This window comes from Aotus nancymaae, unplaced genomic scaffold, assembly GCF_030222135.1.
Source record: "Aotus nancymaae isolate 86718 unplaced genomic scaffold, 86718_ANA_hifiasm-v0.15.2.pri h1tg000033l, whole genome shotgun sequence".
Taxonomy (NCBI): domain Eukaryota; kingdom Metazoa; phylum Chordata; class Mammalia; order Primates; family Aotidae; genus Aotus; species Aotus nancymaae.
Genome location: NW_026988447.1, coordinates 45,431,782 through 45,453,506, shown reverse-complemented (window position 1 = coordinate 45,453,506; position 21,725 = coordinate 45,431,782). Strand labels below are relative to the sequence as shown.

Below are 21,725 nucleotides of genomic sequence, written 5' to 3'. Positions count from 1 at the left end.
CTTTTATTAAGCAGATTTCATTTTATGTGTTTTTACTAGCATAAAATAAAATTTTAAAAAAAGAAAGTACTTGCTTTTTGGCTTTTCTTAGATCAAGTGGTTGGGGGTAGAGATTTGTGGAAGATAGTAAAAGAGGAACCAGGGGATGACCTGCTTTTTAAATTTTATTATTTATAATTATTATTTTTCTTTCAGATCCCACTCCACTAGGATGGTTGACTTGCTTTTAACATAATCTCTTTGTCGCAGGTACTCAGGGGAAATTTCTTCACGGAATGTCGTCTTTCCTTGCCAAATATCAACTTGATTAGTGTGAGGCAGACACAGAATTCAGTAAAATCTTAATATAAAAATCACTTAACTGGGCTTTAAGAATATTTTCTTGAATTTACATTTAAATATATTTGTCTGATTCTTAAAATCATGCATCCATGAACTCCTAAGAAATATCCCATTTTGTCTGGGAAATACCCCCACAAAGATACTGATGAGCCTAAAGATGAAAACAAGTTCTAGAATATGTTACTTGTTGGAGAGGAAGTTCATATGCAACAGTGAGCATAGAAGAGGTAGGTGATGGTTCAGCACTAAATTTGAGGATGGTTTAATATATTTGCTCATAAGACACACACCTTCACAAATCATTGGAGAATGTCTGGAAAGAATTGATTTTTTAAAAGGTCAAGTTGGCAGGGATTGTAGGTCAAAATATCAAATTCAATGAAAAAAGCAAAACTGAGTATTCATATTTCATAAAAATGAAAGATAATAAATATTTTATGAACAGGAAAGAAGAAGTATTGGAATGCAAGTAGAATTGTAAAAATTAATTTTCTTTGGGGAAAATAATCAGGGCACATGTTCAAGTTTCACATCATGTGTTTCAGTAATTTGTAGTTTATATATATCTATAATATTACTTTAGCAACTAGAAAAAAATATTTTCAAGTTTGAGGAGGACCCAGAGAATAAACATGACCATCATTCCTCCCTAGCATTGTCCAGGAAGGAGTCCAACCGAACAAGCCCTGATGACGCTACCTGAACCCTGTCATAGCCGGCTTCTTTCCCATGCAGGACATGAAGTTCCCAGACTCTGGAAGTGGCTGTGTGAACTCCTTAACTGTGAAGTACATGAGGAAAACTTTATATGGGAACAAAAATGTAATAAAGCAAATCACAAGAATGTCAATAGCAAGTATCTGATGTGCCATCAAAAGAAGTGCTTTGGGCCGGGCGCGGTGGCTCACCTGTAATCCCAGCACTTTGGGAGGCCGAGGCGGGTGGATCATGAGGTCAAGAGATCGAGACCATCCTGGTCAACACGGTGAAACCCCGTCTCTACTAAAAATACAAAAAATTAGCTGGGCATGGTGGCGCATGCCTGTAATCCCAGCTACTCAGGAGGCTGAGGTAGGAGAATTGCCTGAACCCAGGAAGCGGAGGTTGCAGTGAGCCGAGATCGCGCCATTGCACTCCAGCCTGGGTAACAAGAGCGAAACTCCGTCTCAAAAAAAAAAAAAAAAAAAAAAAAAGTGCTTTGTAGAATGAGCACAAGTCTAACAAATTTAAAAGTAGATTTGTGCCATTAGTTTCTTGGAAAACAGTCAAAGGATCTTTCCCAAAGGCAGTAAATGAGTATCTTGTCTTCCCACATTGGCATTATCTAAAACCCTGAATTGGACACAGAAATGCACCCCATATTAGCTTCATGAAATTGGGCAAGTTACTTAACTTCTCTGACCCTCAGTTTCTTCATCAGTAAAATGTGAAAAATAACAGTGTCTACTTCATAAGGTTGTTACATGGAGTAAAGATATGCCCCAGCTCAGGCTATAACTCTCATCTCAGGATGTGGCACCTAATGAAGGCCCAGTAAACACCTGCTGCTAAAAAATGATAACAGAAATCACACATGCAAGGGCAAAACAGAAACAAAAGCAAAGACAACCACAGACAACTGTTTATATGCTAAAACACAAAAGCATTAAATAAAGGTTTATTAACATCATATCGAAGACACATTATATCATATGTAAGCATTACATCAAATTCTATATAATAAGACACAAATACCAAGCAAAGTTGCTATGGTGGTATAAGTCACCATTAAAACAGGAAAGTTCTACATGTTAAGAGCAACTTAGCAATGCTTTGTCAATTATTCATCTTCTGTCCCTAGTGCTTGATATTTATCCATGTCAGAGAAAACTTGTTTATATATAGAAAACATATTTATGCAGGCCAAGCTTTAACACACTTTAACTTTCCCCAGTTTTAGTAAGTTACTTGTCATGTTTTCTATTCTGGTGAAATTCACTAAGTAGCACTAGAGTTCACAATCATACAGGTGGATGTGGAAAAATGCATTCACTGGGTACTAGATGTATCTGAGTTTAAATTTCAACTCCATCTTGTATTAACTTTGTGACCTTGAGCATATTATATAATTTATTTGTTCTTCGGGTTCCTCCTGTGTTTAATGAGAATACAAAATGTCTTCATCTCAGGGTTGTTATGAGGATTAAATAATGGTATTTCAAACGCTTGGCACTCAGTATGTGCTTAAAGGTTGTTAGTTTCTCTGCTTCTCCAAAAAGGAATCTAGGAGATCATCACCCTTCTCACTTTACCAATGAGAAAGCTCAGGTCCACAGAAGTTTTTTAAAATGCCCAAAGTCCCACTTCTGCACTCTTTCCTCTACTGTCCTCTTATTAGCTTGCTTAACTTCAATAGAGAAGAGAAAACTCAGTGGAATAAAAAAAAAATTATTTTCCTCTTTTTAATATAGGTAAGCCACCAAGAGACTTTTAAAGTAGGAGTGAGTTTTATGAAAGGTAATAAGTAGTCTAAGAACTGTTTTAAATCCTCAGAGATATTAAAAACAGAAGTTCTGTTCTTCCAAGATTTCCATAGCAGAACATAAGTATTCTGTATGCTTTGGCACCAAAAAACTCCAGAACTGAGTATTTATCTGCACGTTTTAACTCAGGCCTCCCAGAATGCTTGCCCATGGAATTGGCAAAGGAACTGGCATTCAGTATTTAGAGCAGCCAAGTTTGCTCAGCCCACAGCTGTATTTGAAGCACAGTTCTCTACCATTAGTCAATGGAACTTGTACAAAATGCAATTTAGATGTAAACGTTGTGATTCTTACCCTGCTTTCATATCTCTGTCATCTTTTTCCATACCTGAGGATCACCCCAGAACAACCCAACAGAACCTGTGATCCCTTGCAGAATAGAAGGCAAAATTCTGCAACCTGTAATTTACAGCTTGACCTCTTTATTTGAAGGAGAATGACAAGCTTTATTTAGCAGGAAGGAGATATTCAATACTACTCTTTTAAAATAGTCAACCAAGAAAGAGTCTGCTATTTCTTTAAAAATGTTTTTAAAGTTATATTTTACCATAAGAGAACTTGTTGAATTTTATTTGGTTATTTAAAACATACACATATGCTTGTTTGTCTCTCTCACTTAAAGTTCTTACCACATCCAGAAAAGCTGGAAACATCTATTGTTGCTAAAGCTACTGTAGCTACTGTGATACATAGAAACTCTACCATTGGAAATGGGCCATATTTATGACTAGATCAGTTGCTCTTATCAAATTGCTCATACAGCAACCTATGTCTATAGTTATAACTCTGACATTGGTTAAGTCACAGTCTTGTTAATTCTGTTGTATGGACCCGCAGAGCACAAACCAGGTCAGACAAATGTAGATGCTTATGAGACATTTCCCAGTGGTTCTTGAGGGTGGCATGCTATTTCCAAAAACTGTTGGTCTGGCAATGTGGAAATTATCAGGCCTGCATGATGAAAGAAATGAATATATTAATCCTATTTAAATAGGTCTAAGTTCATTTTATAGGAAGGGATGAGAATAAACAATCAGACTTCTATGCCAGTGATGTATTAATATACTTGGTTCTGTTTGTTATAAATAATTTTTCTCAGAAACACACCACTGTCAGAGTTATAACAATTAAATGTGGGTGTTTTGGGTTTTTTTCAGTCTATCTTAAAACAACTATTGGTGTTATTCTGTTAGATCCTAGTTATACAAATTGAAAGGATTATACCAAAAGGTAATTATAGAGAAGAAATGGGTATTTGTTTATTTCCAAGTCATGGCATTTGACTGGGTATTAGTCTTGGCAGGTATTTATAAGAAAAGAGAAAGACAAACTACATTTTGAAGTTGCCCCTAAAAACTGACCAGTTTCAGACATTAATACTACTAGACTCAAAAACAAAATAACACATCCATCACACCCCCTCGTTGTAAGACAGTTATTTTTTTCAAGACTATTTTGTCTGGATCTTATCACCCATAACCAGTACTGATCTGCTCTGACCTCTCTGTTTTACACCTCTGTTTCAATTCAAAACATTATTCCCAGTTCTGAAGAGGCTTGGGGTCTGACTATATCCCGGGAGGTTACTTGATTGTGTTCCTGGCTCAACGTCTAGACGACATTTCTAACAAATTTCAGGGAAACCTTACACTGTCTTGCAAGTTCTCCTCTGTAGCATAAAGGGATGATGAATTACATTCTGGCACTTCATCCTTAGCTCAGTTTTTTAATGGATCTTTTACTAGGAATCAATGTCTTTCCCTGCACTGTCTTCCTCCCCACAATACTGTGGGATAATCAATCCCACTCTCTCTTTCTTGGGATCTAAATAACGTCAGTGTAAGATGTAACCATGCCTAAGACCTTGAACTATTCAATCTTGAGCTAACGGTTTTTCCATAACGAAGATCTACAGCCTTTTATTTCTTTTACACTTAGAGGGAATATTTACAAATATCTTTGAAAGAGTTCTAAGAGTCAATCTGGAAAGGCATTCTAAAAGACTTTATTTCTGAACTTTGATGACTGTCTCTCAATGGTCAGGAATGGGGAATGTAAAGAGAAATGAAGGAAATCTTGCCCAGATACATGATCAACCACTCCTGGGAAATGAAAATGTCCACAAAATGTCCAGAATTGCAGAGATGCAATTCTGGCAGAGAGGATGGTGATCCAGGTCCAATGCTCCAGTGTAAGGTTGCATGAAAGGCAGAATGCAAACATTAATAAAATCAAGTTACACTGAATCTCTTATCTTGACTTCTTAGACATCTCAGAGAAAGAAGTGAGATAAAACTAAACTTCTCTCCACACCCCACTTCTCTTCGTTTTCCTTTCTCCTACTTCCCATTTTCAAAACAACAAAGGCCCAAATCCCCAAAGACCCTGTATTTTTCAGGCTAAAACTCTCTGGTGAAAGAATGGTGTGTCCTGATGCTTTTCGGGTCATTTAGACGACTACGTATAAAGACCAGTTAAAGTCTGGCAGTGGTCACTCTACTTGGTCATAGAGAGAGGGCCAGAAGGCAGGTTCCCAGTCGAATGAATCTCTGTCACACCATATCAGAGTTGGGGGAGAAAGTGGCTGGAGTTGCTCCAGATGACCTTGTCCTCCAAGTTAGACACTTGTTTTTGTTTTGTTTTGAAGTGAGCCAGTGAATAAGACAAAGAAGTACACTCTGGGTGAGTTGTCCCATGCTTTCTATAGTGAAGAAGTGTTTAAGATGAAGTCCTGAGTGGACATTAAAGTGGGAGTAAAGGAATCTGGATTCTAGTCTTAATTGGGCCTCAATTTCCTCATCTGTAAAATGAGGTGGTAGAACTGATAATCTCTAGAAGCGATTGGTGAAATATTGGAAGGGATACTGGACTGGTTTCAGCTACAACGAATCCCTTGAATTATATACAAAAGTGTGTGTGTGTGTGTGTGTGTGCACGCGTGTGTGGATTTAAGAGTCAAACCATTAAGAATGATTAAGCCTTTTTCAAACTCTAAAGTTCATCTTTGTCATCTTTTAAGTCTCTTCATCTTACTCAAATTGTAATTTTTTCAAATGTGTTCTGAGTAATGAAAATAAGTGCTTTTCAGCACTAACCCTTTAATGCATGTTTAAACATTTAATCTAGAAATTGATTATAAGGTAATTTAATGAAGAAAATAATCTGTCATAATTCTTATAGATTCTGGTTAGTTTTAGATTTTAAAAAAACGGGGCTTATGATTAAAGCAACTGACTAAAGATCTCACAGCCTCAAGTTTCTATGTGCAATGCAAACCTAGATTAGAAATACTTTGTGTCTCTAAAAATAACAAAATGACCACAAAAATTTTTTTTTCTTACAAGTTTGAAGTGGTCAATTATGGGTAACATATACATTCCTAAGGAAATCTGAAATGGTCTTGAAGAATAAGTTTCTTTGAAATAGTAAGTAACACAAAAAGTGTACTACTTTTTTTGGAAAATGATTCACAAATAACCCCTTTAAACCAAGAATTGGTGATTTATATTCTGGTCAGGATTTTGGAGTCTGGGCAATGCCATTACTTAGCTGTTTTGACTATGAGAACTTTAACAAATTTATTCTGACTTCTATGATCTTTAATCTCTTTTCAACACCTGAAAAATAATAAAGATTGTAAACTAAATGTCCTTAAAGATTCTTCCCTCCCCAATGATATATGACTACACTTGGGACTCTAAATGCCCTGCTGTCTGTAGAGCTATCCTGGAGCTGAATGAACACAAGGTGGTGCTTTCATATTAGCTACTTTCTAGTTCTTTTGTTAATGAAGAACAAGTGTTTGTTTTTGTCCCCAGTTTAGCCAAATGCTCCTAAAATAGAAACGCATTAGTAAATAAGAGAGCTTCATTTTTAATAGGTTTCCCCTTTCTTTAGGAAAATGGTAGCAATTTCACCATGTGTATTTCGTTTTCCTAATAATTTCAAAAAGGCAAATTTCACTGGGGCCATGAAATAATTTTGGATTTATCCAGACTGTGTAGAAACCACCATCACAGCCAGCTAAAGAGCAAAACTTTGGTTAAATTGAGTTGGCCTGGTTCCCAGGGTTTCCCAGGCATTAAGCAATATCTGAAAGTTAAGTCTGTCACCTTCAGAAGCTGCAATAACTCTTTCATTCACCATAGTCCCATTTAGCACATTGTTCTGTAATAATATATACGTGCCTACTATGAGAAAGTTGATATTTCTTCAAAGACAGCACATTCATAACTTAGGATACGACATCTCTGGGATGTTGTCAATTTTAAAGTCTCTCCTTCCAAGTTGGTTGGTTATATAACCATGGGGTACTGTTCTTTATCTTTTAAAAAATTCTTTCAGGTGTCATTACTATTGTGTACAGATATGGTCACTTTTGTTTAGATACCTTAACACTGAGGATTGGATGGTAACGTTTTTAAGGAACTGTTTTCTCCTAAGGTAAGCAGAGAATATTTTATAAGGACCACCACTCACACTACCTTAACCATAGCCATCTATACTCCAGAGGAATGTTGCTGTTGAATGCCTACCATATGGAGGCAGTGTCAGCATGCAGGGGCAGTGTGGGGGTAAAGAGATTATACCTGTCCACACTTATAGTCACAGCACTTTGGAATCATAGAATTCTACCAAAAACAACCTCTTAAGATAGAAGGTATCTGACAATGTCATCTCATCAAAATCTATCACCTAATGTTACAGATGGGAAAGAGAGATGATAGGAGGTAACATTTCTTAACGTCATATGCTTTAGGTGATTGTAAATTCCAGACTTTTCTGACTCCTGAACCAACGTTCTCGTAATACCTCATGATTTATGTATAGAACCTATGGAGAATGAAGCTACCTAAAAGTGCCCTTTGTTCATGACCTTTTATAAAAGATTTTTATTATTATTTGCCTAAATTGCTTCTAACACCCGAAATTACTTTTTAAAAATCCGTGAAAAATCAAAGTTAAAAGTAGTAGACCATTAATGTTATGAAACAGCAGCTTTCCTAGTTTTCTTCTTACTAATCAAAGTCCTGATTGGTGTTTGTTAAGTTGTGTCAGCTAGAGATTAAAATAATTATTTAACTATTTTGGTAATGTTCAAACAGATGAAAAATACTTGAAATATCCCAATTTTGTACTTAAAATAAATGCTCATAATGTGATGTATTTTATGTTATTAACGACAATTTGTTGAATACTTATCGAGTTAGTGCTTGGCTTCTCTATTCTTTTAAAACAAGTCTATTGTAGCTCTCTCAAATCTCGTAACAGCTGGCTCCTAGTCAATGTCAAAAATACAAATTTTAATAACTATTTCTAATGCCATAGTAACTTTAGAGAGAAGAGGCATCCCTTTTTAACTACTAAAAAAGGGTCTATTTTGGTGCCAAACTACAGAAGGTGCAGTTTTGAGGACAGATTAGAAATTGAATACACCAAAGTAGCTGCTTGGGAAAATGAACAGCATATAATCTAGTATCTTTAATTTTATATACATGAATATAATGTATGTCAACTTTGTACATGAGATACATACAGTATTTAAACATTTTACTCAACAAATAAGAATTTACAACAGCAATATAACTAACTAGAGGGCTGTCCACTTAATAATACTTAGATTAGATCTGTACTTTAACAGGAAAAGAACTTAATAGTTTACAATCATAGAAACACTGACATTTAAAACAAGAATTTATAAAATAATTTATGTATATATATCCTAGCATCTATAGAGAGGAGTGATTTGCATTTGTGGGTGTGTGCAATGAATGGTATATTTTAAATTTTTAGGTAATAAAATAATTTAGAAGCAGTTCATGCAGTGGTCAAAGCAAGGAATGGCAAGTTCCTTCAAGAAGTCCTCTATCTTTGACACCAACTGGCATCAGACACACACTGGGTACCACGGGGCACTCTAGAACAAGTCTCCTTCAAGAGTTACTTATACAAACATCAATAAACACATGTTGATATCCTTCCTTCCATAGTACAAGTACAGGTCACAACTTCTTTCAGCTGTGGGAGTAGTCAGTTTATACTTAAAGTGATTTAATGTCTCTCCTGAAGTTCTACATAATATATCTCTATAATAAGGTAACTAACAGAACTTCCTAGTTTTCACAACCTTACTCTGATACTTTACAGAGTGCCCCCCATGTCCTATGACATAAACATCCAGCAGGTAAGATTTGCCAGGCTGAAGACCTTTAATTGTTTCTGTGGTCACTGCTTTCTGCAGGTTTTGACTGTGGAAATATTTACAGAGGACCTTTTCTGACTTCTTCCTTATATCTGGTCCTAGGCATTGGTTTTGCTCTCTTTTCTTCTGGTCTTCATTGTAGTTATCATCCACTTCTTTTTTGTAGATGCAAAACTTGTTCCTTTCCTGAGTGCCTAGCCAAGCCACGGTGGCCGAGGAACAGGTACGGAGCTTGTCAAAAGCTTTGATTCTTGTGTCTTCAGGAAGAGAGGGAAATGACTGCTTAGTAGGCTTTGTGGTAGCTAGTATTTTCAACATAGATGCTCCCTTCTTGTTTCCTTTCAGCCGAATGAGGTATTTCGCTTTAGGTTTTCCTCTAAGCTGAAACTGCCGAATGCCTTCCACATTCTGAGACAGAAGAAGTTTCCCATCTCTTCTCACTTGGATTTGGACAGCATCCAGACAAGAGTGAATAAAGAAGGTGACTTTTTGGTGAGAAGAGACTGGAGCAAACCGTAGAATCTTTGCTCCCTTCCTTTTAACAAATACATCTGTAACCTTCCCGTCTTTTAGTTCGACTGTCTTCTGTTTGGCTTCTTCCTTGGTCCTGGCAAAGGTGCCTACATAAGCAGTGCTCATGTTGCTGTTGATGTTGACTACAAATACATCAAAGTAGTACTGCGTGTCGGGTTTCAGATCAGAGACGGTAAAGATGTTCTTGTTTCCTATGCAGATTTTTTGAATGTCAACCTTGGGCCTGGAGTAGACATGACGCCCCAGTTTTGGAGAAGGCTTTGCTTGGAAGCTGCGTTCTTTACCTGAATTATCTGCAGGAAATCCAAAATGGGCAAAGTCAAAGGGACTGAAGTCTAGACCAGGTTTCGGTGCCATCATAAAAGCATCATCTGCACTCAGTTTTGCTTCCACTGCACAGAGACTTTTGAAATTGTGCTCTTTGTTGATGACCACACAGTACTGAATGGGTTGTTTCAGCAAAGAGGCAGTGGGGCTCGGTTTCCAGGCCAAAGTGACCGTGGTGCGCCCCAGGGAGGTCACATCTACTCTTGGGTCATAGGGTAACTCAGGGTATGGCTGATCAGATTCTGGAGTTGTGGTGGCATATATTTTGAAATGTGTGTCTTTCTCTGTTGAAAGAAGATCCAACTGATATAAACCAGATGGGGAACTTGAAGATATAAAATACTCAACATCATTGCCTTTGTAGGAGAATAACTCAGTGCCTTCCTCATTAATGATCTGCTGCTTCTGCTGCTCAAGAGGTTCCAGATCACCTAGAAGACACACAAGAAGCACAGGCTATTGCCAGGGCATACACTGTGGCTTGCTAACCTTAACTTATGCTTTTATCTCATTTTTTCTCCATTATGAAAATAATATATGTTCATAAGTAAAAGTATCCATAAATGTATTAAAAGTAATGTTTATTTTGACCATTATACATAATGCTTTCATATATGTATAAGGCATTTCTAAATTTAAATTATTTCTTCAGAACAGAAGGCAATTAGTAAAAATTTTAGGTCAGAGGCTGTAAGCTTTTGAGAAATTATTAATCCTGACTATCAATCTGCTTACGAAAAGAATTTTATCAGTTTGCATTTGGATGGCTAGCCATTTTGCTAATTTCACTATTGTTAGAAGGACTAGACATTCTGATTAAAATGCAAATATAGAACCATCTGGACACCATGAACCACACTGTCCAAACCTTCTTCACTCCCGCTAACACCAACTGTCCCACCGTCCCCCCAACTATGAGATGCTGAAGGGGGAGCATGAGGTGGATGTGCTGGGGGTGCCCCATAACACTGCTCCCCCAACATCCACCGTGATCCACATCTATACCGAGACTTCCATGCCCAACCATGTTGTCTGGTCCCTGTTCAACATCCTTTTCATGAATTCCTGCTGCCTGGGCTTCACAGCGTTCCCCTACTCCTTGAAGTCTAGGGACAGGAAGATGGTTGGTGACCTGACCGGGGCCCAGGCTTATGCCTCCACCGCCAAGTGCCTGAACATCTGGGCCCTGATTTGGGGCATCATCATGACCGTTCTGCTTATCATCATCCCAGTATTGATCTTGCAAGTCTATCAATAGGTCAACAGGAATCATCCAGGCCAGGGGCTCTGCCCGTGACTGGTTTCCCATGTACTCCACCTTCCATTGCTCGCCCTGCCCCGAGCTGAATCCTGTATCAGCCCTTTATCTTCACACACTTTTCTATAATGGCATTCAATAAAGCGCACGTGTTCCTGGTAAATAAATAAATAACACAAAATAAAATACAGAATATAAAGTACTAGTAAGACTGGCCAGGTGTCATGGCTTATGCCTGTTATCCTAGCACTTTGGGATGCTGAGGCTGGAAGATCACTTGAAGCCAAGCCTGGACAACAAAGAGGGACCCTGTCTCTACAAAAAATAAAGATAAAAAAAATTAGCTGGGCACAGTGGCAAGTGCCTGTAGTTCCAGCTATTTGGGAGGCTGAGGCAGGAGGATTGGTTAAGCCCAGGAATTCAAGGCTGCAGTGAGCTATAATTGCACCACTATGCTCCAGCCTGGGCAACAGAGCAAGACCCTGTCTCAAAAAATAAATAAATAAATAAAGGATTGTTTATTTAAGGTGCATTTTATAGAACATGCACGCAGGAATAACACAGGAATAGTATTACAGCTAAACTAATTTTTTCCATCGTTTGTTACTGTAAACATCAGATATCACACAGATATCAGTGTATAGATAAGTTTCCAGGGCTTGGTGAATGACTGGATAGCTACAGTGAGAAGAAACCTTTTCCAGCTTATCACTGCAGGTTGAAAGTGAGCTATACGGAATTTCATATTCCTAAACCATGGGATAAACACAATTATCAAACAGGTATATTAGCATCAATATTTGGCCAGGTGCGGTGGCTCACGCCAGTAATTCCAGCACTTTGGGAGGCCAAAGTGGGCAAATTGCTTGAGCTCAGGCATTGGAGACCAGCCTAGGCAACATAGTAAAACCCCGTCTCTATAAAAATACAAAAAGTTAGCTGGGTCTAGTGGCATACACCTGTGATCCCAGCTACTTGGGAGGCTGAGGCAGGGGAATTGCTTGAGCCTGGAAGGTGGAGGTTGTAGTGAGCCAAGATTACACCATTGCACTCCAGCCTAGGTGATAGAGCAAAAGCCCATCAAGATTCATTTTCTGTATCTCAGTCTCATTACTCCCCATACACACTTTCATAATTTTCCTAATTGTTTTCCAATTTTCCTAATTGTTCCTCTTTGTAACTACTATAGCTCCCCGTTAGCCTCTTTTGTGGGGCACCCGTTGTCAAGCCTTCACCTTTAACCTATGATGCCTTTAACGAGTCTTACTCCGGGGCTCCATATAGACTCTTCTCATTTCCCTTTTATCTTATTATTTGCTCTCCATCATCTGTGTCTTCTTTAAATGCTTAGCCCGCTCATCCTACTAACTTTGTTTTCATCTTGGCCTTTAACTGCTGCTCAATGCCTCTCTGTTGCCACCTCTTATTCCCTGGAGATCAGAGGTTCTTAACCTTGGCTGTATATCAGAATCACCTGGAGGGTGGGGGCTAAAAATCCCAATGTTCAGACCTCGACCCATGGCAATTAAATCAGATCTTTGCAAGATCTAGGCATCAGCAGTTTTTAAAGCCTTATATGAGATTAGAATGTTTAGGCAGGATTGCAAACCACAGCCGAAGAGGTTAGTCCAAACCTCTCCCCTCCTCCTCGATCTGTCAGTCCCCCAACCTGTCTCTCCTAACCTTTTATTTTACCAGGGTCAATGTTATCTGATGCCACCCTCCCACTTTCCTTGTCTCCATCTCATACCTCCAGCGTCACCTGTGCACCCATGCTACTTTTTCTTACTAACACCCAGAAGGTTGTACGTTTCACAAGCCTTAAAACCATCCACTCAAAGGTCCAGGGCCAGATCTATCCTGCTGCTTACCTGAGCCTTCCCCACTCGTGTCCTCTGGCAGCTCCTGGAGGCTCAGCTTCCACTCCAGAGGTGCATCACAGGGCGTCACTGTGACTGATAATGGAGTATTGTCTTCTTCAACCACAAAGAAATACCTGTGGGAAAGTGGACCAGGTTAAACTGTGGTAATTTTTTCTAACATTTACAATCAAGACTTAATAGAAGTCATTTGTGGTTTTTTTTTCATTATATAAATTTTATAAAATTTTCATAAAATGTCACTGTATTTTCACTTAACAGAGAATAAAATTGGCTATTTGACACAAAAGATGATATATCATTGACTGTGGAAGTCCAACAGGCCCAAGGATCTGCAACCAGATTTATCATCAAATACAGTGTGAAATAAAAGATATTGAACCCAAAGTTTTTTGAGTTAAAAATCAACACTTACCTGTTGTCTGTTATTATTTAACACAGGACCTGCCATTGCAAAATAAATCACAACCAAGAAAATTTCCAGGTTTGTTGCCTGTTAGGTGCTATGCCCTCCATACGTTTGGTGACAAATTTGTACATTACCTTGTGGGCACTCTGACATAATTGCAACTATTTCAAAAGATCATTTTCATAGCATCCTAGTTCTAAAGTGTATGTCTCTGGCAAAAAAAACATGCTGTATTCACATTTTTATATTACTGACTTTTATTCAACAGCTTTACTATTTCTTATCTTTTTGTTTGTTTGTTTTGAGACAGACTTGCACTGTCTCCCAGGCTGGAGTGCAGTGGCGTGATCATAGCTCCCTGCAGCCTTGAACTCCTGGGCTCAAACGATCCTCCCACCTCAGTTTCCTGAGTAGCCGGGACTACAGGCGTGCACCACCATATCTGGCTAATCTTCAAATTTTTTGGTACAGATGGGGGTCTCACTATGGTGCCCTGACTGGTCTCAAACTCTTGGCCTCCAGTGATCCTCCTGCCTCAGCCTCCCAAAGCACTGGATTACAAGTGTGAACCACCATGCCTGGCCCATTTCATATCTTTTTGAATGGCGTTGTCTAATCACCAGATTGCAAAATATTTTTAAAAACTAAAGATCACTGAGTCAGTCAGTAGAAAGACACATTTCTCGATCACAAGTTTTTCTGTTGAATTAAATGAGTTAATGATTTTAAAACAAAATTTTAAAAATCAAATGTTCTACTCTATGCCTTCCCCTGAGGCTTTATTGTAATGCTTTAAAAAGAATAAAAATATTGCTTAACTACAGAAATACCATATATTCTTACTCCAAATGACTTACACGGTTTCATTTACTTATCTTTCAAAACCTATAATCTTGAAACCGTGGTTTCAATCAGGAAACCGTGGTTTCAGTTCTAGCAAGCCCAGAGTTGTTCACTGATTCCATGCGGAGGAAAGCAGCCTTTGCCTCCTGTGGACTGAACCTCCTGGGTATCTCTTGTCTTCCTATTCTCTCCATAACCATGACCAACACTGACCACCAGAGTCTCCAACCCCAGAGGTCTCTACTGGTTCCTTCTCACCTCCCCAAACTCTAATGTCAGGAGTGAACCACAGGACTATGCTTGGACGTCTCTTTTCTACCTGTGCTCACTCCCTGTGTGACCTCACACAGGCTCATACAATTAAGGAATTTTTTCCCACAGCTAAAATCTAAAGCTGTTATAGGACTTTAAGCTGGAAGACACATAGTATATTTGCTTTTTTAGGAGATTCCTCTTGCTGCAGTTTTAAGGAATGATTTGGAGGTAGTGAAAGTGAATATATGGAAAACTACTCATTAATTCATCCAACAAACATTCCTTGAGATTTATTTTAGTCTTTGAGACTAAAGGAAATTCATCCTTGAAGGAATGACTTTAAATGTGAGTAGGGGCAAAGGAGCTCATTTCAGGCAGAGAAAACCACATCCCATAAATGATAGGGTGGGTAGAGTTTGGGAACTAAGGATGTCCTTTGGGGTCTGAGCACAGAGACTTAAATGGGTAGTGACAGGACAAGAGACAGGTGAGGTGGGCAGAGGTCCTGTCACTGTGGAGGTTTGTGACACAAACTCACATTAAAGTCATTTCTTCAGGGATGCTTTTTCCACCTCCCTCTGGATCAGGTCCTCTTATGTATTCTCAGAATGTCCTATACTTTTTACTTTTGGGCACTTATTATCACTTGTGACTATATAATTGTATTATTATTTGATTAATATCATTTTCCTCAAAAGGGCCCTGTTAGGGTTCATTTATCACCTTTGTATTCCCATCACTTAGCACAGATTTCTGCATGTAGGTGCTTGATCAACATTTTTAAATCACTGAATTACTAAATGAGTAAAGAAAACCTAAGAATCCTAACACCAAACTTCTTGCTCTAGCCTGGTTCATATACCTAGAATCTGTTTCTATCTGAAGATACAGAATCTGAATGGAAATATAAATACATCCCCCCGACCACCACCATTCAAAGATGCATTTGGAGATGGAGAATGTGAGGGGGGCAGTGGGTGGACAAATAAAGTGAAGACCCTATAAATGCAAAAGCAACTTATTTATAAAATAGTAAAGTTAAACAATCATCTAGACAAAATAGGTGATTGAATTGTTTACTGTATGGAAAGCTTAATGTACCATAAGCATTCCTGAAGAGAGTGTCGGAAGGCTTAATTTTCACTGCAGTCTACTTTTTGTGAGTAGAATTTTGTCCCTTTGGCCACGTTGCATGGGAGTTATTAACCATATAAACACAATTGAACCTACCTATACTACAAAGACATAGGTACAACAATATAACTAGTTTGGCATCATGACAGTAAAAGAGTGTTCAAAAATTCTTGTTTGATGTTGAGTTTTATCTGAACAGCAGAGCTAACCAATGCCACAGAAGGAAACAATGTCCAAGTTGGTCTATTATCTTCTGTTCTCATTTCACACAAGGAAGTAGTTTATTTCCCAAACTGTGTCTCAGTAACTTAAATATAGGTCATAGGTGACCAATTACAAATAAAACAATACTTACATTCCACAAGGTAATCATTATGCATATAAAGCAGCAGGGAGTCCCTCTAAGTCAACATTTTCATATGGAAGCACTTACGATTAGGGATACATGATAGTTTGAATATACTTAACAATTTGACAGACATTTATTGTCTACCATCCACAAAGCAGCTGTAGAAGAGAGTGACAATCAGAGATGACAGAACATAATCTACGTATTCAAGAGATTTACTGGCTAGTGAGGGATACAGAAATGTAATTAATAACTAAGGAAACATGGCCCAGAATTACAGTGCCAAAGCTGAGGGATAAACACACTATGATTCATTTAGCCTTTGGAATTTATGTATAAACATAAGAATAATTAATGCGTTTGTTGTCTTTTTAAATTTACTGCTATGCAACGTTATCGGGAATTTCTTTTTTTAGTTGGAATATCAACAACATCTATGTGTGCTTATCACTGCATATTTCACCCCTAGAAATGAAGTTTCTACTTGTGGCTGTAATTCATTACTAGTGTAAGTCTGCTTTTTCTAGTTCATGTTAACATTTTTTCCAGTTGTGGCTACCAAGGGCCTCAATAATTATTGCTGGAAAAAAGATAAAAATAAAGAATGAATAAATGAAAGAAATAAAAATGAGAAAATGCTGTTTTATAATGTCTCATAATAAAAACATGGAATTTTTCTTAAAAAGTGTAATTTCTAAAACAACTCTTAGAGGCGAAACTTATTTAAGTTTTAAGAAACTGGAAGACTAAAGAAGATAAATTATTTGATTAAGTGATTTGATTACATAATGAGGAATGCTGTGTTTAAACTATACTGCAAAGAAGGCAGTGTACAAGTGCATTTGGGAAATGAAGGTAATTTCTACAGAAAAAATTTGATTTGATTTCACTCACACGTAAATTTCAAAGGGCAAAATAATATGAAAAGCCAAATGTGTTCACCAAGAACTCAGTTAACAGTTAAGATTAAGTTGAAGTAGTAGGACTGCTTTATATGCCTTTTACTGTTTTTATGACTCAATTTTAGTCAGGACCAAGACAGCAAGTTCCTTCAATGTAATCATCCTTTCCTTTTCTGCCTTTACTCTCAGGAATGTCATTTAAAGATTCATAATTATTTTATATGTTACTGACAAGTCAGTTACTAGTCTAGTGTGTTCATACAAATGATTTCACTCAAGCAGTGCTGAAATGATATCCAAACAATAGTTCACTCCAGTCAACGTAGGAAAACTGATCACCTGCCATCATTTTGACTAAGCCGATGGAGATACGATAGGGCCATTAAGGGGAAGGGGTTCAGATCACCAACTTCCATGATTACTGTTAATCAAAACCGATAAGATGACTAATTATCTGATATACCTCAATCTCTAGAAAATAAATTACTGATGTTCTCAGACAGTTTAATCCTTTGGAATGTCAATGTATCCCAGGTTAGTAGGAGAAACCGGTTTCGAAATGTAATTATCTGAAGATTAACTGTGTGTTCTAAACTTGTAAAGGGAGAGAAGAGTTTGAGCACTGCAAAGTAGATAAGTTTAAATACAATGAATTTATAACATATATATATATATATATATATATATATATAAATTTTAAAGGTCAAAATATTTAGAAACTTTATGTGAGCCCAAATTGTTGACGTTGGAATAAAGGTAAATAAACAATATCAGTTGCTATGACTGTTTAGTTTGATTCTCTCAGTATCTGATGATATTTGTTAAAGAAATATTATACTCATAAAACAATGTGTTGAGTGTGGTGTCTCACGCCTGTAATTCCAACACTTTGGGATGCTGAGGCAGGAAGATCACTTGAGCAAAGGAGTTAGAGATCAGCCTGGGCAACATAGTGAGACCTTGTCTCAAAAACAAAAGTGAAACTTAATGCAAACTCTTGAAGAATCATACATATTCATGAAAATTGATTTCATTTTAATCCTACAGAATCCTTCTTAGAAATATTCTACTGTAATGAAAATAAGTAAAATAATCATTCCAAAATTTAAGAAATGCGAGCACTGCCTCCTCTACCCAAAAGGAGATGACAATCAGCAGGAATCAAACAGTCTCTATTTCATAATTAGAAGCTGTGGCCGGGTGCGGTGGCTCACGCCTGTAATCCCAGCACTTTGGGAGGCCGAGGCTGGTGGATCACGAGGTCAAGAGATCAAGACCACCCTGGTCAACATGGTGAAACCCTGTCTCTACTAAAAATACAAAAAATTATCTGGGCATGGTGGTGCGTGCCTGTAATCCCAGCTACTCAGGAGGCTGAGGCAGGAGAATTGCCTGAACCCGGGAGGCGGAGGTTGCAGTGAGTCGAGATCGCACCATTGCACTCCAGCCTGGGTAACAAGAGCGAAACTCCGTCTCAAAAAAAAAAAAAAAAAAAAAAAAAAGAGAGAAGTTGCACGGCCATCTTCACCCTTACAGAAAATCAGTAATACCATTCATAGGTTGATTTGTAAATTATCTAAACTAAGTCTAAAAGATTATTTTCTTTTTTGGAGGCATCATTTGTGAGCGTTTTAATAAAGAAAATACTGCAGGAAGAATACCTTTTAGGTGTATCTCTAAAGAGATAACTGCTGATTTCAGCTCCATCTGGAATCACTGATGAATCATGAAAAAATGCCTTGTCCCGGATCTGCATCTGAAAAAGTTCCTCATCCCGGGTGGGTAACTTCTGGGTCCTTGAGCTGAGTGGAAACAGGAGCCACAGCAGACACCAGTGGAGCAGCACCATCCTGAGACAACAGAAATGACTGCTTGTATTAGTTCTGCAGGCAGACACTCAGGCAAGTCACAGACTTTCTAAAGGGTTAACGCTATTTTAGTTTTGGTGGAAACTTAGGGACGCAGCACATATTTTGGATACATGCACATGATCTTGAAGGGAACTTTCCTACATTTTTTCTTCAAATGACTTCATGATGTTGAGAATAAATTCACTAGAATTTCAGACATTAAAAAGATTTTGAAATGAAAAGACTCTTGCTGCATTAACTTCCCTGGGTATTCAGAGAGAAAATCCTCACTTCATTACAGCAGAAGCCTATATGGACATTGTAGATAACACTGTATCAGTGTCTCAAAGCTTGTACAAAAATAATCTCTTAGGGTCAGTTCTTTGAACTATTATAAAACTTAAGCCAATGGTTGGTTGGTATCATTGCTCAGCAGTGAAGTTGCTAATTGATGGTGTGGTTGAACTATTACATTCAACATAAATCACAGAGACTCTTTGAGAACCAGAAAATCCTCACTGCTCAGTTGTTTTTATTCTTCCCTAAAATCTGACTAGAGACTAAACATATCTAACTCTCTATATAGTATTATGCTTTTTCCAAGATCAAACTTTCGTAAGTCAGGGATTTTTAGAAATCATAAAGTTCATCTCCTTCGCAGATTAAGCAATTTGTTCAAAATTACAAGATGAGTTAGTTTTTGATGTCTAGTTGTTATCAGGTACCAGAGTCTTCAACACAATGTTGACATATACATCCCGTCATTTTAGAAAGTGGGCTTGAACCCCCACTCACATATCAAGCTAGAAAGATGTATATTTAAAACATTTGTTTTAACCTCCAGCAGAGTTACATTTTGGCATGTGTCACTGACTTTCATCAAAGATTCTCTAAGTAATGATGGGTCATTCTCTGCTGTACATTGCTGTAGGTGTGTTGTCAAAGACACTGTGTTCCACATGTCTTGGTGTTCCCTACAGGAAGCCCCAGGTAGGCAAGTTCCTTGACATGACAGGTGCTCGTGAAAAATTTTGCTTCCTCTGACCATTTGGTAAATTTTTTCTCACAGAAAGAAATATGTAAAGAATTGTTTTCCTTTACTTCTTTGACTTAATATACCTCAGGGAATTATTTTTCTCATCAGAGAAATATGTTTTTACATTGAGGTACTTTAAATAGCAAATATTTGTGATAACTTAAGATGAGGTGAATGCCAGTTTTATTTTTAAATGCACATTACTGTAATCAACCTCTACTTAAAACATCATTTGATTTTAATTTTATCTTTTTTTGAATGCTATCAAAAATAGATTCAGATAGCAAAAAAAATGTATATTTTAAAAGAAATAAACATTCTCTTTTTTACAATGTGGACATGAGAGTTGGTTTTTTTCACAGTGAGCTTGTGCAAAGAGCATTTTACTTCTTTTTTCCAAATATTCTTTTCTGCTCTGTGTTGTGCAGTTTTCCGTACAAAACATCTGAAGTGACTTAGAGCTACTATGTGCAAAGCACTGTGCTAAGTTCACAAGTTGCATTACTACATTCAGTGCTCGCAATCAGCCTGTGAAGTCGCTGCTATCCTATGCAAAAATAAACCTCCATTATGTAAGTAGAGAAAGGACACAAATACAGGTGGATCTGATTGCAGGGCCCAATGTTCATCCTCTGTAATATCTCTCCAGAAAGCCATAGTAACTTATTATGAGGCTTTTATTTCCTACTCTTATTTCTTAATTGTATTGAAAATGTAAGAAAATTCAACTGAGAACTAAGAAACTTCATGTTTAGTTTCAGTTCCTAACTAGATGTGTGATCTTAGGCAATTCACATAGCCACTCTGGACCTCAGTTTTCCGAAGAGTTTGAATAGGTGATCTCTAATGAGCAATGCTTTTGTGACTGAACTAAAAACTCTTCTTCCTAACAAGCTGGCAGTTTAAGAATGAGACCAGGCCTCCTTAAGTAGCATGAAATAATCTCTCCCTCAGGTATCCAGATGATTGTCAAGGAGAAATCTAAAAGAAGTTGGGGATGCCGGTGGGAGCTCATGAGAGTTACTAACAGTAGACAAGGATTATGTCTGCAAAAGATGGCTGGATGGGTCAAAATCAAGACTAGGTTGATCTAGTCTAACCAAGCAAGGACATGGTGGACTGACCTGAATGGGACCTCCCTCACCGCTCTCTGTCCCTTCCCTTTGCTCCTCTTTTGTTTGGAGCTAACAAAAATGGAAAACCCAAATGGCATTTGCTATGCTACCTTTGTTTAGAAACACCATAGAAATGCTACATACAACTCTACCAGTTCATCTCTCTTTGTAGTACCATCCCCAAAACTTGCCTTGTAAGAACAGAAGAGGCCAATTAAAGAAGAAAATCTCTTAAGAAATAGCTAGAATCTGGCTCTCCATACTTGTTAGGAACTTATAGCAAACATACTATAAGAGAACTGGAAAGTGAGATACACAGGCATGTTTGCCTCAGAGCCACTCAAGGCTTACCTCCTTAGGCCCCATGTTTGCCCACAAAGCTACCAATGGCAGTGCCACAGTATGACTTAGCAGGACAAACTGCCCAACGACCCAGGATATCTGGGATATTTAGGTCAGCCCCTGAGTTGGGGAAATAGTCACAATGGTTAGGAACTTTCTCTGCATCCTAAACTGCCCTAAGAAAGAACTCTCTTTATTAAATTGGCTAACTACAAAAAATGAGAAAAAAGAATAGTGCCTACTTCATAATGTTGTTGCTAGCATTAGATGAAATAATGTATTTAAAGAACTTAGAAGGATGCCTGGTATGTGGCATGTATACACGGTGGCTCACACCTGTAATCCCCTCACTTCAGGAAACCAAGGCAGGAAATCACCTGAGGTCAGGTCAGGAGTTCAAGACCAGCCTGGCCAACATGGTGAAA

The 21,725-nt window shown here is 37.8% G+C and overlaps 1 protein-coding gene across 1 annotated transcript in view; it reads right to left on the bottom strand.

Moving 5' to 3' along the window:
* Positions 1-1,977: 1,977 nt before the first annotated feature.
* The window catches only part of NDNF (neuron derived neurotrophic factor), a 44,778-nt gene continuing 25,030 nt past the window's right edge, over positions 1,978-21,725 (bottom strand). The window contains exons 2-4 of the mRNA XM_012473063.3: positions 18,619-18,807; positions 13,057-13,181; positions 1,978-10,358 (exon numbers count right to left, since the gene is read on the bottom strand). Of these exons, the coding sequence (XP_012328486.2) occupies positions 8,965-10,358; positions 13,057-13,181; positions 18,619-18,806 (1,707 nt within the window). The 5' untranslated portion in view covers position 18,807 and the 3' untranslated portion in view covers positions 1,978-8,964. The remainder of the gene's footprint in view (positions 10,359-13,056; positions 13,182-18,618; positions 18,808-21,725) is intronic.